This window comes from Vanrija pseudolonga, chromosome 3 (genome assembly GCF_020906515.1).
Source record: "Vanrija pseudolonga chromosome 3, complete sequence".
In the NCBI taxonomy this organism is placed as follows: Eukaryota; Fungi; Basidiomycota; class Tremellomycetes; order Trichosporonales; family Trichosporonaceae; genus Vanrija; species Vanrija pseudolonga.
In genome coordinates this window covers 3,241,506-3,256,060 of record NC_085851.1, presented here as the reverse complement: position 1 = coordinate 3,256,060, position 14,555 = coordinate 3,241,506, and the positions used below count along the sequence as shown (strand labels likewise).

Sequence of the window (14,555 nt, the reverse complement as noted above, 5' to 3'; positions counted from 1 at the left end):
GGGCACCGAGGTGTGCTTGCCTATGTTGAGGAGTGGGGCGAGAGTCAGTTGTACGCCGCCGCGCCTGCCCTCGGCACGCCGGCGTCCGCGTCCAGGTGTCCGATATCAGCGGAGTGAGGCACCGAGCCGCCACGAACCACACCACACCACACCGCAGCAGCGGCCCGCCGTCCGCCTCGCCGCCGTCCTACGCGGGGCGATGAGCGGCTGAGGAGTGAGCAGAGCAGCTGACTCTTCGCTCCTCCGAGCATAGCGCACGCAGCATGCAACAGCGCATCATGTGAACTGCCCCACCCACAGCGGGGATGATGCCCCGAGGCCGCCACCGCCAACACCGGAGCTGGCAAGGCACCGCCGAGAATCCGACTCGGCTCGGGCCGAATATGCACAGTGACCGGTGACGCCGGTGACTTGCACTCCCATGAACCGGCACTGTTAGCGCTCCACAGATCACGATCACCTGTGTCCGATGCCATCGGAGACGGGGCCAGGCTGCCGGGGACGAAGGTGGATCCCTCGGCGCACGGTGTCCGGCTATCCACGCAGATATCACCGGACGGTGGTGCTCCGCGCTCACTCACGGCTGCTCGTGATCTGGAATCGGGGGATAGCCGTGACACCGCAGCACGGCTGCCGCGGCTGTCCAGAATGAAACTTGCGGCGTAGTGGGTCTGGGGTAGACCGGATCAGTGCACCGGTCTCTCTGAGACCGACTTTGGCGGCACGGTCGCCATGTCCCCGGCGCCTGCCAAGCTCCTTCGCCGACGCCCCCTGTCCCTCCCTCCTTCGGTCCGCGTGTCAGTCCTGCACATCAGTGGAGCGCGCCGGGCGCTGCGGAGCGCTCCGCCTCGTCGTCGCCATGTCAACCGCCTGCCCGTTGCGAGATTGTCGGCGCGGCCATCAGTTTTTCGTTTCAGTGCCGGCCAGCAGTGCCGGCCAGCCCCCAGTGGCAGTGCAGATCGTGACCGTCGTGACCGGACTAGACGGGGCGGGCACTCGTAGTCTTTTATCTTGGCATTTGTGCGTCCGAGCACTGCGGCGGCGCTGCGGGCGTGGCGTGTGGGGGAGGGGGCATGGGGCCAATTTCAAAATCGCGTGCACGCGGTCGCGAGACGGTCGCGACTCTGACGACGTTAGACTCGTTTGCTAGTTGGATGCCTCGTCGCTGCCGGCGGAGGCGGAGACGGGCGGGGAGGGGACAAGCCTAGCGCCTAGCGTCTTAGGCTGGCTGCCTTGCACCTCTTTTTACGATACGATTCGTCGTACACCTGCAGCACATGCACACACATGTGACGGCTGCACGCGCACGCACGACGCCGGGACGACGCCGCCGCCGCCGACAAAAGCGCACAAACGAAATGAACGAACGGGTGCAGCTCATTCCTCGTGAATGGGATCTATCTCACGGCACACGAGCTCATTTGTTGCTTCGTCTTGTCGCACACATTCGTGATAGTGGAGAGGCCGGCATAGATGCCGACAGACCCCGACTGGGGCGAACGGACGGACAGACAGACCAACAGGCGAGACGGGCAACTGTTGTCCGGGGCGGGCGGAAGCGCCCAAACACCACCACGACCACCACCACCTCGCATGTGTGTGGATGATGTCGAGACAGCCGAGTTTGTGTACGAATCAAGAGCTCACCTCGTCTGCGCCACTGACGAATCGACACCACGCCACGCGCTCGGATCGCCCGCTTCTTCGCTTCGTTGCTTCCTCCTCTGCGCTGCTGCCGCTGCACGTGTTTGCACTCACGGCACGATGCACGACGGGCTGCACGCGCGCACGCGGCAAATTGTGCTCACGTTTATCATCACGTAGCCAGTCGAACGGCACCGGTGACAGCCGCTGGAACCGGCAGGTAATGGCGGCAGGGGGCACGGGAGGGGTGGGGTGTGGTGGAGGCAGGACACCAGACGCCTGACTCACGCCAGACGCCAGCTGGCTGGCTCGCTCGGTGGGTGGCCGCGGCCATACCTGTAAGCTAGCGGTGCGGGGTGCGACGCTCCTGTGCTGCTGCTTCTGCTGCCTTCGGCTTCGCCGCCATGCACGACGCGAATGAAGATGACTGTATTGAGCCTCTGCCGGCTGGAGCGCGCTTGTCGATCGGGCCCCGTCCGGCGGTGACTGGTAGTGAGTTGACTGACATCCAGGCCTTGCATGGTTGGTTGGGTGGGCTTGCTCGCTTGCTCTCCTCTCTCTCTCTCTCTCTCTGCTGGTTTGCGGTGACTCGTCTCTAGGCGACAAGACTCGGGGGCAACAAGACTTGTCTCCTGATGCTGCGGACTGCGTCTCCTTTTAGCTCTCTGGAATTAGAACTCGGCGGGGAAGAACGATCTTGGCAGGAAAGTGGATGCATGGGGTCAATGTTGAGGCCGTTGAGGCATGAGGCCAGCAGGTTTGTCACAAACGTGCTTTGTGACCTTTGGGTGTAGGTTGCCACATTCCTCGCGTGAGCCACGAGTTAGAATCAGCGCCAAGACTTGGATTTCTTTTTTAAAACGCTTCGGGGCAACCCCCGCGCGAGGCGGCGGGGTTCAGTGGCCGGCCGGGCGTACAGCATCCACGCTGCATGCTGCATACTCTCTCCTCTTGCTTAGTGTCTAACTATAACTATTCAAACCAGGGTAGTTTAGTCGTTGTGCAAGGCACGATCCGAGGCGCCGAGCAGGGAGGGAGCAAGGGGTGCCGTCGCCGCGGTAACCGATTTTTCTTTCCCCTTGGGTCGTCCGTCCGTCGTCGGGTCGCGCCGTGACAATCTGCGTATCGCACGTGTGTGGCACTGACAACAAATGCGATAATCGCAAGCATGCAACAATCAAACTAGTCTCACCCGTCCACCCTTTGAGATGCACCTCTGCCCACACGCCCGTGCATCCCCCTTACATGCCGAGCCCCCCCTCATGGGTGGAAGGCTGGGCCCTGCGCGCGTCCCTAGCAGCCGCGCGAGGCGACCGATGGCGCCGGTCGGCCAGGAGAGAACGGCACAACACACACTGCCGCCCGCCCGACCGCAGCCGCATTCTCACACTGATGGACGTGTGTTCCCAAAAACGAGCCCGCGAGCCCGCACACATGCCAGGCTATATAGACTAACAGCCAGCTGACCCACCCCCCGCCTCTCTCTCACTAAACACACCCCCACACTCTCTTCACGCCCCATGTCTGACATTGACACCCCCGGCATCGCCGAGAAGTCGACCGTGCCCCACCCGTACGCGGGCGGCAACGCCGCTGCCAACGCTACCGAGCGCCGCAAGGCTGCCCTGGCCGAGATTGACGAGGCAAAGTTCTCGTGGTTCCACGCCAAGGCCTGTATCGTTGCCGGTAAGTCTTGGCATTGCGCCGCAAACGATGGCGCCATCCCCGGCCGGGCTCCACCCACAGGCCTCAGGCCGGCCTGCTGCACGCATACATGCATGCAGGCTGGGTGCTGCGCTCCCATGCGCCGAGACATGTTATCTTATCCATGCATGTCGGCCACCCAGACAGGGTTCAGTGGAGCCGTGGCCGGTGCCTGCAGCATGCCGTAGTGGCACCCCCTCCTTTCCAGCCACGCGCGAGTCCAAACGCTGACCACCCCCCCTCAGGTGTTGGTTTCTTCACCGATGCGTCAGTCACCAGGACAACCGCCATCACACGACCATACTAACGCCCCGCACAGCTATGACATCTTCTCGATCGGCATTGCCGCCACCATGATCGGCTACGTTTACGGTCACGGTGGCAAGAACTCGTCCAACCAGGACCTCGGTATCAAGGTTTCCCACTCGGTCGGCACTTTCTGCGGTCAGCTCCTTTTCGGTTGGGTAAGTCTGCCGCCACATTGCCACACCCACCCAATACTCACACCACACTACAGCTCGCCGACCATGTCGGCCGTAAGCGCATGTACGGCATCGAGCTCATGATCATCATCGTCGGTACTCTTGGTCAGGTCGTCTCGGGCCACGCCCCCGGCGCCAACATCTACGGTGTCCTCATCATGTGGCGTTTCATCATGGGTCTCGGTATCGGTGGTGACTACCCCCTCTCGTCGGTCATCACCTCCGAGTTTGCTGCCCGCCGCATCCGTGGTCGTATGATGACTGCTGTCTTCTCGGCCCAGGGCTGGGGTAACTTTGCCTCGGGCATCGTTGCCATCATCACCATCTCGGCCTTCAAGAACCAGATCATCAACGAGAGCCAGAGCAACCTTGTCGCCATCGACAAGTGCTGGCGTACCGTCATCGGTATCGGCTGTGTTCCCGCCGCTGCCGCCCTCTACTTCCGTCTCACCATCCCCGAGACCCCCCGTTACACCATGGACATTGAGCGCAACATCAAGCAGGCCTCGCAGGACGTCGACACCTACCTCACCACCGGCACCTACGTCGTCGACCCCATCCGCAACCACGAGCGTGCCGAGCTTCCCAAGGCTACCTGGAAGGACTTCTGGCGCCACTTCGGCCAGTTCAAGAACGGCAAGGTCCTCTTCGGTACTGCCTACACCTGGTTCGCCCTCGACATTGCCTTCTACGGTCTTGGTCTCAACTCGCCCATTGTCCTCAGCGCCATTGGCTTCGGTGGTGCCACCACCGGCACTGCTGGCTTCAAGCAGTACAAGTCGCTGTACAACACTGCCGTTGGTAACCTTATTCTCGCTGTCGGTGGTCTTATCCCCGGTTACTACTTCACCTTTGCCCTCATCGACCACTGGGGACGTCGCCCCATCCAGATCATGGGCTTCGGTGTCCTTACCTGCATCTTCGTCTGCATGGGCTTCGCCTACAACAAGATGATGGAGTCGGACGGCGGCAAGAAGGCTCTTGTGTTCCTCTACTGCATGGGTGAGTCGTATTTTGAAGAGGGGGAAGGGAAGTGGAGGTGTGATTTTGGCACTTTTTTTGTTGCCCACCACCACCTACCTTCGTCCTTCTCTTCCTCCTCCTCACTCTTCCATTGCTTTTCAGAGCTAACAATGGCCAGCAAATTTCTTCCAGAACTTCGGGTGAATATAATAACGCGTTTTCCGTGCTCTGCGCGTTTTTCTGAGCTCGTACTGACCAAGAACAGCCCCAACACCACCACCTTCGTCATCCCCGGCGAGACCTTCCCCACCCGTTACCGTTCGACCGCCCACGGTATCTCGGCCGCTTCGGGCAAGCTCGGTGCCATTGTGGCCCAGGTTGGCTTCGCCAAGATGATCAACATCGGCGGCCCCTCCAAGTTCCTGCCCCACATCATGGAGATCTTCGCCTTCTTCATGCTGACGGGCTTCATCGTCTCGATCCTCTTCACCCCCGAGACCAAGGGCCTCACCCTCGAGGAGCTCTCGCAGGAGGACCAGACGCACTTCGTCAAGGACAGCAACGTTGGCCAGGACGGCACGTTCAAGGGCTCCGACGCCTCGGCCTAGGCCTTTCAAAACCTTTTAATCTAGACGGTCTTTTCGATGCACCTAATTACCTGAGCTGTTCTTTTAAACACTTTCTTAGGAGCCCCAGCTTTTCTCTAGCTTGCCATGGGCAATTACAATACCCGTATGCAAGGCTTCGCAAGGCGGGTGCGGCGGGTCATGGTCGTGGTGAGAGGGTCGGTCAGTAAAGCAGAGGCGGAGTCGACGCCACACTGGCCGTGCCACTCCTATCCGGTCCCACTGGCGGCACTCTCTACCGATTGTATCGCCTTGTGCTGTCTCCAAGGCGACTTGCTTTCCAACGCGCCTGATCTTGTAATCGGCGCCGCTCGCCGTCATTTGCGTATGCATGACAAAAAGGGCCGGCGAACGCAACCAGTACACAGGTTTTCCACCACAGGACGTCAGTACAGCACAACACCAATCGCGATCCGTCGACACTCACGTAGAATCAGAATAATACGCATATACAAAGAGCAACTATGAATTACATTCAACACGCCAACTGCGAAATAGATACAAGACCCAAACTACGAATTGCAATTTTCGACAGAAGGAGGGCCGGTGCTGGCGTAGAGGCGGCCGATGCGTAGGCCGACGAAGTGTAGGTTCCGAGCGGACGTGTCCATTGGCTGCAGACGCGCAGGCACTTGCTGGGTGGCTGGCACGACAGGACCTTCACCACGCGAGTGGAATCACCGCCGAGGCAGGTGAACAAGTGGCTGAGCTTCTTCCACTTGGTCTCAACATTGACGTCTGGATTGGTCAGATTAGCCAAAAATACTGTCACTCACGAGGATGCGGCGCTGGACTGCGCCGATGACGGCCGCAGCGGTCATGGAGCGCGAGTTGTCCGTAACGCCAGACTCGAGCGCCGCTACGACTACGACGTACACCCGCGAGGTATCGGGTGCCAGGGAGACGGTTGCGTCGGCCGGTGGCTGGAAAATGCCCAAGAGCAGAGCGAGGTGCTCCTCGGGGACAGAGTCAAGGTCCTCGAAATCTAGGACCTCACCCGCGTGCTCCTCGTCCGTGTAGGAGCGGTCGACATGCATGTCACCCAAGTTGAGGTTGCGGATGGAGAAGTCGTGGGGGCGAGGTCTGGAGAGTGTCAGCATTGGAACATGTGTCATGTACATACATATACTCGAGACATTTAGGCAAGAACAAATCTCGGCCCAGGACAGTTCACCTCCTGCGATTGACAGCAGAGCGCGAGTCGCCTCGTGCTCGGAGAGCCCACGGACCTTGCAGCTCGACGGGACCGACATGATTGCTGCGGTGCACATGTCGCGGAATGAGGTGTGAGGCCTGAGTGCCACAGGAGGCGGGCCCCGAGGCTCCCAGTTGGATCCAGCGGGGTGATAGTGAGAAGATGAATCTTGTCCTTGGTGTGGTACCTGTCGAGTTGCTTGTTCGACCGGTACCACCTGGAAGGCGATTCATCAAGCAAGTCTACATACTTTGGGTCAGCGGGGTCACCCAACCGCGAAACGAAGACCTACGTGAGTACTCAATGCGGATGAGGTCATGTAGTTCCTCCGATAAGATGTCGGCGTCGTGACCGAGCTCGTCAAAGAGTCGGGCGATGAGTTCGGTCTGTGAGACACCGCCCGCCTTCCCCAGGAAGACCTCCATGTTTCCGATCTTGACGTTTTGCCAGCCGGGCACCAAGGCCCAGAAGCCGCCGCGGCCCTTGCCAGACACGTTCTGGAAAAGCTGGGTGACCTTGCGCCACTTTGCTTCGACGTTGACCGCTGGCCCGACTTAGCTCGGTTCGCGCTGGTGCCACATACCTGGGTGACGACGCTTGATGGCACCGATGATGGCCAAGGAGGACATGGATCCACTAGAGTCTTTGATTCCGAGCTCGAGGGCCTTGACCACGAACACCCCCTGAGTGTGCCGCGTGTCGGCGACACGGTGGCCACCGGCGGGGGGGGGGGGGAGCAAAGATGGTCAGGAGGAGGTCGACATGGGCAGCGGGGACCGTGAGGGCCACGAGGTGGCTGGAGACATAAATGTCAGTTTGGAGATCTCTTGGAAAAGGGCGACACGGAAGCCGGCGTGAGAGGGGAGGCGGATAGTGGCACCGCCAAGCGTGACATTGTGAAACTCACCAGTTCTAGGCTTTGGTGCTTGGGGTGGAGAAGGGTGGAGGTCGGTCCATGGCTGATTCCCAATGTGATGGTAGAACAGCTTGATGTCTCCCTTGGTGTGGTACTCCTGGAGACGCTTGTTGGACCTATACCAAGTCGGAGGCGACTTGTCGCCAAGAAGGGCTGCCAACTGTCAGCGGAGCGACCACTTGCAAGGCTTACCAGCATACTCAATCCGGATGAGGTCCTGAAGCTCGGTGGATAAGGCCTGACGTGAGTAGCCGAGGTCGTCGAAGAAGCGGGCGATGAGATCAGACGGGCTGGCGCCGTCGGTCTTGTCCAGGAACTCCTCCTTACGGCCGAGTTTGGCCTTCTCCCAGCCAGGCGCGAGGCCATAAAAGGCAGAACGACCGTCGCCAGAGACCTTGGCGAAGAGGTGCGTAAGCTTCTTCCACTTCGTTTCGACCTCTTGCTCTGGCCCTGTTAGCGTGTCCCAGCTTGTGTTACTCACCTGGATGGCGTCGCTTCACTGCACCTATGACAGCAAGCGTGGACATCGACCGGCTCGAGTCCATGAGCCCCAGCTCGAGGGCCTCAATCACGTGGATGCGAAGTGTGCCAGCTCTAAGGGAGATGGTGGGGGCCGCAGGTGGTGGAGTGAAGATTTTCGTCAACATGTCGATGTGCTCAGCTGGAACGGTGTGGGGGTCCTCGAGGACGAGAACCTTCCCAGTGTTGCCAGTGTCGGTGTAGAGGCGGTCGAGGCGCATGTCCACGCCGTGGAGGTGGCGGAAACTCAAAGCACGGGACCACTGTGGTGCAACGTAGCCGACCGCCGCGTTGAACGTCGATGGCACAACCCAGTGTGCTGTAGGAGAGGAAATAAGAGCAACATGAAGATAATAAGAAGAGAAATCGCCGTTTATTAACTAGCCCAGAGTGGCGCGGTCAGTACCCACAGCGGTGGATTTCCTTGTCCCCGGGCTGGTTGAATGGTGAGCGTAGTCCGGGGTGGTTGAACTTTCTTCAGCCACCCCGGACTACGCTCACCACCCAGGGCACCTGGTTTGGCCAGTCGTCTACGGGAAGGAGGGACGACTGCCCAGAGCTTGACAGCAATACTGTCAATGACGGGGCATGAAAGCAGAGCAAGGGGGGGCTGAAATGTTTGACGTCGCGTCGGACGCGTTCGTGGAGATGCAAGTCCACTGCCACATTCACTCCCACAATGAAAGCCAGCTTCCCCCTGTCCCTGGTAACCCAATACATGATGATGTCTATCTCTCTATCCCTGGGTACATCCACTTACGCCTTCTCCGCCTTCTCGGCCTCCCCAGTCTCCCTGCTCTCCTTTACCGGCTTATCTCCTACCTGCTTCTCGCCCGCCTGCGAGACCAGCCCGATACCATGCAACGTCGACGCGGCGATCACGAGGGCGAGCAGCGAGAGCGCCGAGCTGAGCCAGAACGCGGCCTGCAAGCCGCGGTGGAGCGCGTCGACGTGGTCCAGGCCGCGGGAGATCCACCTCTCGCGCACGGACGTCGCGGCGACAGAGGTGAACGTCAGCCCGAAGGACCCGCCGAGCTGCAGAATAGTCTGCCACAGTGCGCCGCCGACGCTCTGCTCCTGCGGGAGCGCCATGCGGGACACAAAAATCGACCCCGTGGGCAGAATAAAGTCGGCGCCCACGACCCAGAGGTACATGGCGTTGAAGGGGAAGGTCCAGTACAGCTGGTTTCGGGACGAGACGGCGAGGAAGATGCCCGACAGGCTGGAGGGGTCAGCGGGGCCGAGTGGGAGGAAACGCACGCTGTGGAGGCCAAGCCGATACACGCGATCGCGACTGTCGGGAGGATGTGCACGAGCCTGCTGACAATAAAAACGCATGTCAAGCCGGCAATAGGGCACGGGAGGAAGCGGAGCGCGGCGCCAATCGACCCCGTCATCTGCACCTGCTGGTAGTACAGCGTCGCCTGGTACCCGGTGGACACGAAGCCCATCCAAGCGGTGAACCCGACGAGGTACATCGCCGCGAGGCGGCCACGTGCACGCGTGAAGAGCGCCAGGCGGAGGAGAGGCGGGCGCGACGTGCGGTGGATGACGTGGTACTCCCAGAAGAAGAAGGCTGCGATGAGGATGATGGAGATGGCGAAGGCCGTAGGGATGTCTACGCGTCAGCGATGGCCGCCACAGTACCACCCACAAGGCGTGCGCCACCCCTTCGGCGCGCTCGACGCGTCGCTGACAGAAAACTGGAGCAGCACAAGCCCGGCCGTGATGAGGAACGCGCCAACCCAGTCCACGCGCCGGTCGTGCCCCTCGACATGGCGGTCGCGGGGCACGAAATACATTGCGAGCATTGCGATGAGGAAGGCGAGCCCGGCAAACATCCACACGACGGGCCGCCACGTCTTGTCCGTGTAGGACGCGAGCACGCCACCGAGGATGATACCTGTGCCGCCGCCGATGGGGGCACCAGCAGCGAACATTGCGAAGGCGGTCGCGCGTTCCTTGCCGTGGATGTTGGCGCCGATGATGCCCATCGCGGAGGGGATACTGCGGGGGTGGTTAGCCACAGCCGCGACGCGCCACATACCCCATGGAGGCGCCAGCGCCCGCCAGAGCCCTCGTGACGATGAACGCGGGGCCGGAATGCAAGAAGGCGCCAACGAGGCACCACAAGGCATACCACAGCATGCCGATGACGAAGCACCGCTTGCGGCCAAACACGTCTGCGAGGCGGCCGGACAGCAGCAGGAAACAGCCAGACGTGAGCGAGTACGCCGACGCGACCCACTGCAGGTCTGCCTCCTTGATGCCCAGCTCGGTCTGGATAATCGGCAGCGCAATGTTCAGGCCCTGCTGCCCGCCAGCGCTCATGCACATGACCGCCGTGCCGAGGGACACGAGGCCGATGCGCTGGGCTCTGGACAGCTCGGGCGGTGCTGGCGCGGCCGGCTCGGGTGCCGCCTCGACGACCTCGCCATCATCCTTGTCGTCGGTGGCCGCCACGCTCGGAGCGCGCCCAGTCGTAGCCGGAACAGCCGGTGTGCTCGGGCCACCAGCGTCGCTCGACCTCCTGCTGCTGCTGGTCTTTTCTTTCTTGGCGTCCTCAAGCCTGTCCGCCTCGTCGTCCGAGCCGACCACGGTCGGCGTCGCTGGGGTCGGAGGCACCGTGGGGCCGCCGAAACTTGAAGGCTCGTCGCGCGCAGTGTCCCCTAATGGGGCTGGGGGCGGCGCTGTCATCGTGCTGACACTGGCACTGGGGCTCCTGTGTCGTCGAGTCGAAGGTCAATCACGCCACGAGCTCGCAGCGTTCGTCGTCGTCCAAAATATCAATCCATGGGGACTTGTTCACACACTCGCTCGGCTGCTGTCTTTTATGTACCCAGGTACCGACCGACTGCCAGTTACTCCAGAGATTTTGCGGGCCGGGGGTACGGCGGCGGGAGGGAGGGAGGGAGGGAGGCTGCTTCGGCTATGTCCGCGAGGTGGATGTACCCTCCTCGTTCTGCTTGGTCATTGCGCCGCGGCGCCATGGTGCGCCTCTTGCCCGATGCTCTCGGCGCGTGACTCTTCTGACTGACAGACTCGGAAGGTTTACGCCGAGCGAGCGAGCGAGCGCACCACATGCATACGGAGAGATATTTACAGCTCGCCGAGAGAACAGAGCTCTGCCGCCGTGTCGGTTCCATCCTCGGGCCGGCCCCGAGCGCTGGCCCCGCCCAGAGCCACCGCTCTAGCCACACAACGGCCGACTGAGCCTGACACGCAAACTCCGGTCGGCCACCCAGCCTGACATCCCACGTGGCACCCAGACATGTCGACCGATATCGTGGTGCCTTGACCACACCGTATCGAGCACCTTGTGCATCGCAGTCGACATCGCGACATTGTCGTCCTCGTCATCTCTTTCCATTTCGGCCGCGACTCGGCACCATGCCCGCACCCAAGACCAAGGCACCCGCCGCCCCCGCAGCTGCAGCGGGCAAGCGTAGCAAGGTGTTCACGCCCCGCCCGCCGCTGTCTGCCGCCGAGCGCCTCCCCAAGCTCTACCGCGCGCTCACGGACCAAGTCAACGACGGGTATTTTGACAACGCCAAGCAGACGTGCAAGAAGAGTGAGTGGGCGTGGCGTGGGGAGTGGCGTGCTGACTCGATCTAGTCCTCACCCTCGACCCGTCGTCCGCGTCGGCGTTCCAGACCCTTCTCTTCCTCCACCTCCACACGGACGACTATGCCGCTGCCCTCGAGCTGGTCACCAAGCCGCCGTCGCCGTCGCCCCCACCCCTCGAGTTTGAGCGCGCGTACTGCCTCTACCGTCTCAACCGCGAGCGTGAGGCGCTCGACGCGCTTGTCGCCATCCCCAACCACAGTCGCAGGGAGAACCATCTCGAGGCGCAGGTCGTGAGTTGAGCAAAGTGTGGCCTGGGCTGCTGCTAACGACGCCACAGCGCTACCGTCTTGGCGAGTTTGAGGCCGCGCAGAAGATCTACAATGACCTCCTGACTGGTCTCTCTACCGTGAGTGGTTGGAACTCCCCCTTACGTCCAGCCGCTAACAACGCAGAGCTCGACCGAGTACGAGGACATCCGCACCAACCAGGCTGCGGCTGCTACCCAGCTCGACTTTGTCACGCGCGAGTACCATGCCCAGCTTTCAGCTCCCGCCATCGAGTCGCCCGCGTCGGGCATCAAGGCGTACACGCCTACGGCTGCCGACCTCGAGAGCCACGTCCCGACCGTGCCGGCTGGCTGGTCGCGTGGCGGCGTCAAGCCGGGCGACAAGCCCCCCGCGCCGACCCCGGCACCGGTTGCGTCGTCATCGGCGGCACCCAAGCAGCGCACCAATCCCCGCCACAAGCTGCCCAAGGGCGCCGTGGCGGGCAAGGCATTCACGCAGGACGTGAGTCGTGTGACGTGCGCCGAGAACAAAAACTGACACCCCTAGCCCGACCGCTGGCTCCCGCTCCGCCAGCGCGCGTCATACGCCGCGCCCGTCGTCAAGAAGAAGGGAGGAAAGGAGCAGACTGGTCTTGGGACGCAGGGCAGCTCGGCGCCTGCCGCCGACAACCACCATGGTGGCGGCGGCAAGGGCGGTGGCGGCGGCGGCAACAAGAAGAAGGGGAAGAAGAAGTAGGCGTGGTGTGTGCTGTACTAGAGCGTACCACGGTGGCTCATGGCCCATCTTGCATGCATCTGGCAATGATCGCTGGCAGTGTTTGTTCAGGCGTTGTACATCAGTGTCATTGTCCAAGTTCCTTCTGCCAAATGCTCCCGCCGACCTCCACAATCGCGTCAACCTTTCAATCGGCGCAACAACAAACGACATCTTCCTCTCGCCCAAACCACCACAATGCCCGCAGACGACTTTGTCATCCTCGAGTCGGACGACGGCTACTCGTTCGTCGTGCCGCGCAACATTGCCATCGCAAGCGGCACGCTGAAAGCAATGCTGGACGAGGACGCCGCGTTCCAGGAGGCCGAGAACAAGACGTGCCGGCTGCACTACCGGTGGGTGGGCGCCGGCGTGGGGGCTAGGAGTGCTGACACGACCCTCACGCGCAGCGGCATCATCGTGCAAAAGGTCATCGAGTACCTCGCGTTCAAGGTCCAGTATGCCGACTTTTCGTCGTCCGACATCCGCGAGGACTTTGCGGATCGGATCGATCCCTACATTGCGCTTGAGCTGTGAGTGGTGGGCTGGGGAGGGCAGGGGTGCGACGAGGGCGAGGCGACGAGAGGGGTCACGGGAGGGCTGAGACGACGCGACGAGTTGGGGAACGCGAGTGCCACCGCCGCCTGCGACTTGACCTGCACAACGCTGACCTTGCCCCAGTCTCACCGCCGCCGATTACCTCGACACATGACCCACCACCATCACATTGTACAACTAGAACCATCATGCATCCATACAAAGTCTGCAGGTGTGGTTGGCCTGGTTTACATACTCTTCTCCCTCGACCCCGCACTCACGGCACCTTGCCGCGCCACTTGAGCATGCTCTCAGCGACGCCCTTGCCAGCAAGGAGATCGGCGCGGACCTTTTCGTCCGCCGCGGCCGCGGGGCCGACCTTGGCGATGACCTCCTCGGCCAGCTCGACGGGGACGACGACCACGCCGTCGAGGTCGGCGACGACAATGTCGCCCGGGCGCACCGTCGTGCTGGGGAACCGCGGCTCCGCGTGGGGCGGGTACGTGTCGATCGTGAGCGTCGCCTGCAGGGCGCGCACGCGCGTAAACGTCGACGGGCCGAGAATGCTGTGGTGCCGCCCGAACACGGGGAAGCCGAGCGCGCGCTGCTCGGAGAGGTCGCGGATGCCGCCGTCGACCACGGCGCCGACGACGCCCTTGGTCTGCGCGCCGGCTGACATCAGGCCGCCCCAGCAGGCCGAGCGCGTGCCTGTGAGGGAGCGAGCAAGCGAGCGTCAGCGAGTGTGCCGTGTGCGTCGGTGGGCTGCAGCGAGCCCGCCCGGCGTTGTTGCCACTTACCCTGCGGCGTGGAGATGAAGATGACGGATCCGGGAGGCGCGGCGTCGACAAAGTGCTCCGCGGGCTTGCTCTTGTCCGGGTGAGAGACGGGCACGATCTGACGTCGTTAGCTTATGCACCCCGCCACACACCCCACCCACCTCGACAGTGAACGCCGGGCCGGCGATGCGCGTGTCGCCCGCCTCGAGGAGGGGCGAGTACATCTTGAGGTCGGGGACCAGGCCGCCGGAGGGCACGCCGAGCTTGACGAGGGTGTCTCCGATCTGCGTGGGGGTTAGACTTGGGGCCCGAGCTGCCACGGGCCCGGCGCACTACCCACATCGCAGGTGGAGATCTCGCGCAGCTTGCTTGCGAGGGCGCGGGCAGCCATGTTGTACTTGTTATCGTTGTGGGGTGTTTCTGACATGTGTCGTGGCGACGCGAGATGGCGACGTTGACTTATCGTTCCGATGCAACAGCTGCAGCCCTCGAGCCATCCCAGTCTCGCGGATACCCGACCTCCGGCTAGTCCAAGTGTTGGGTCCGACCGACTCGCGACTGCTCGCTTCAGTCGTCATATCTAGCG

At 62.1% G+C, this 14,555-nt stretch overlaps 5 protein-coding genes across 5 annotated transcripts; 3 read left to right on the top strand and 2 right to left on the bottom strand.

The window, feature by feature from the left end:
* Positions 1–3,130: 3,130 nt before the first annotated feature.
* Positions 3,131–5,545, top strand: PHO84 (Inorganic phosphate transporter PHO84). The gene is made up of 6 exons (XM_062771358.1): positions 3,131–3,330; positions 3,594–3,615; positions 3,668–3,812; positions 3,866–4,832; positions 4,972–4,993; positions 5,059–5,545. The coding sequence occupies exons 1-6, from the start codon at positions 3,165–3,167 to the stop codon at positions 5,399–5,401; spliced, it is 1,665 nt and encodes a 554-aa protein (XP_062627342.1). The 5' UTR covers positions 3,131–3,164; the 3' UTR covers positions 5,402–5,545.
* Positions 5,546–8,805: 3,260 nt separating this feature from the next.
* Positions 8,806–10,823, bottom strand: terG_0 (Efflux pump terG; the record flags this gene model as incomplete). The annotated part of the gene is made up of 4 exons (XM_062771357.1): positions 10,097–10,823; positions 9,704–10,056; positions 9,310–9,667; positions 8,806–9,271 (listed from the first exon to the last, which is right to left on the bottom strand). The coding sequence occupies exons 1-4, from the start codon at positions 10,744–10,746 to the stop codon at positions 8,806–8,808; spliced, it is 1,827 nt and encodes a 608-aa protein (XP_062627341.1). The 5' UTR covers positions 10,747–10,823.
* Positions 10,824–11,374: 551 nt separating this feature from the next.
* Positions 11,375–12,702, top strand: srp72 (Signal recognition particle subunit SRP72). The gene is made up of 5 exons (XM_062771356.1): positions 11,375–11,620; positions 11,665–11,906; positions 11,954–12,022; positions 12,069–12,404; positions 12,450–12,702. The coding sequence occupies exons 1-5, from the start codon at positions 11,440–11,442 to the stop codon at positions 12,636–12,638; spliced, it is 1,017 nt and encodes a 338-aa protein (XP_062627340.1). The 5' UTR covers positions 11,375–11,439; the 3' UTR covers positions 12,639–12,702.
* Positions 12,703–12,854: 152 nt separating this feature from the next.
* Eloc (Elongin-C) lies at positions 12,855–13,407 on the top strand (the record flags this gene model as incomplete). Its single annotated transcript, XM_062771355.1, has 3 exons — positions 12,855–13,012; positions 13,067–13,189; positions 13,338–13,407. 3 exons carry the CDS (start codon positions 12,855–12,857, stop codon positions 13,366–13,368), a joined length of 312 nt encoding a protein of 103 aa, XP_062627339.1. The 3' UTR covers positions 13,369–13,407.
* On the bottom strand, positions 13,384–14,420 carry YER010C (4-hydroxy-4-methyl-2-oxoglutarate aldolase). The gene is made up of 4 exons (XM_062771354.1): positions 14,310–14,420; positions 14,131–14,253; positions 13,991–14,087; positions 13,384–13,901 (listed from the first exon to the last, which is right to left on the bottom strand). The coding sequence occupies exons 1-4, from the start codon at positions 14,394–14,396 to the stop codon at positions 13,471–13,473; spliced, it is 738 nt and encodes a 245-aa protein (XP_062627338.1). The 5' UTR covers positions 14,397–14,420; the 3' UTR covers positions 13,384–13,470.
* Between the last annotated feature and the right edge of the window lie 135 nt (positions 14,421–14,555).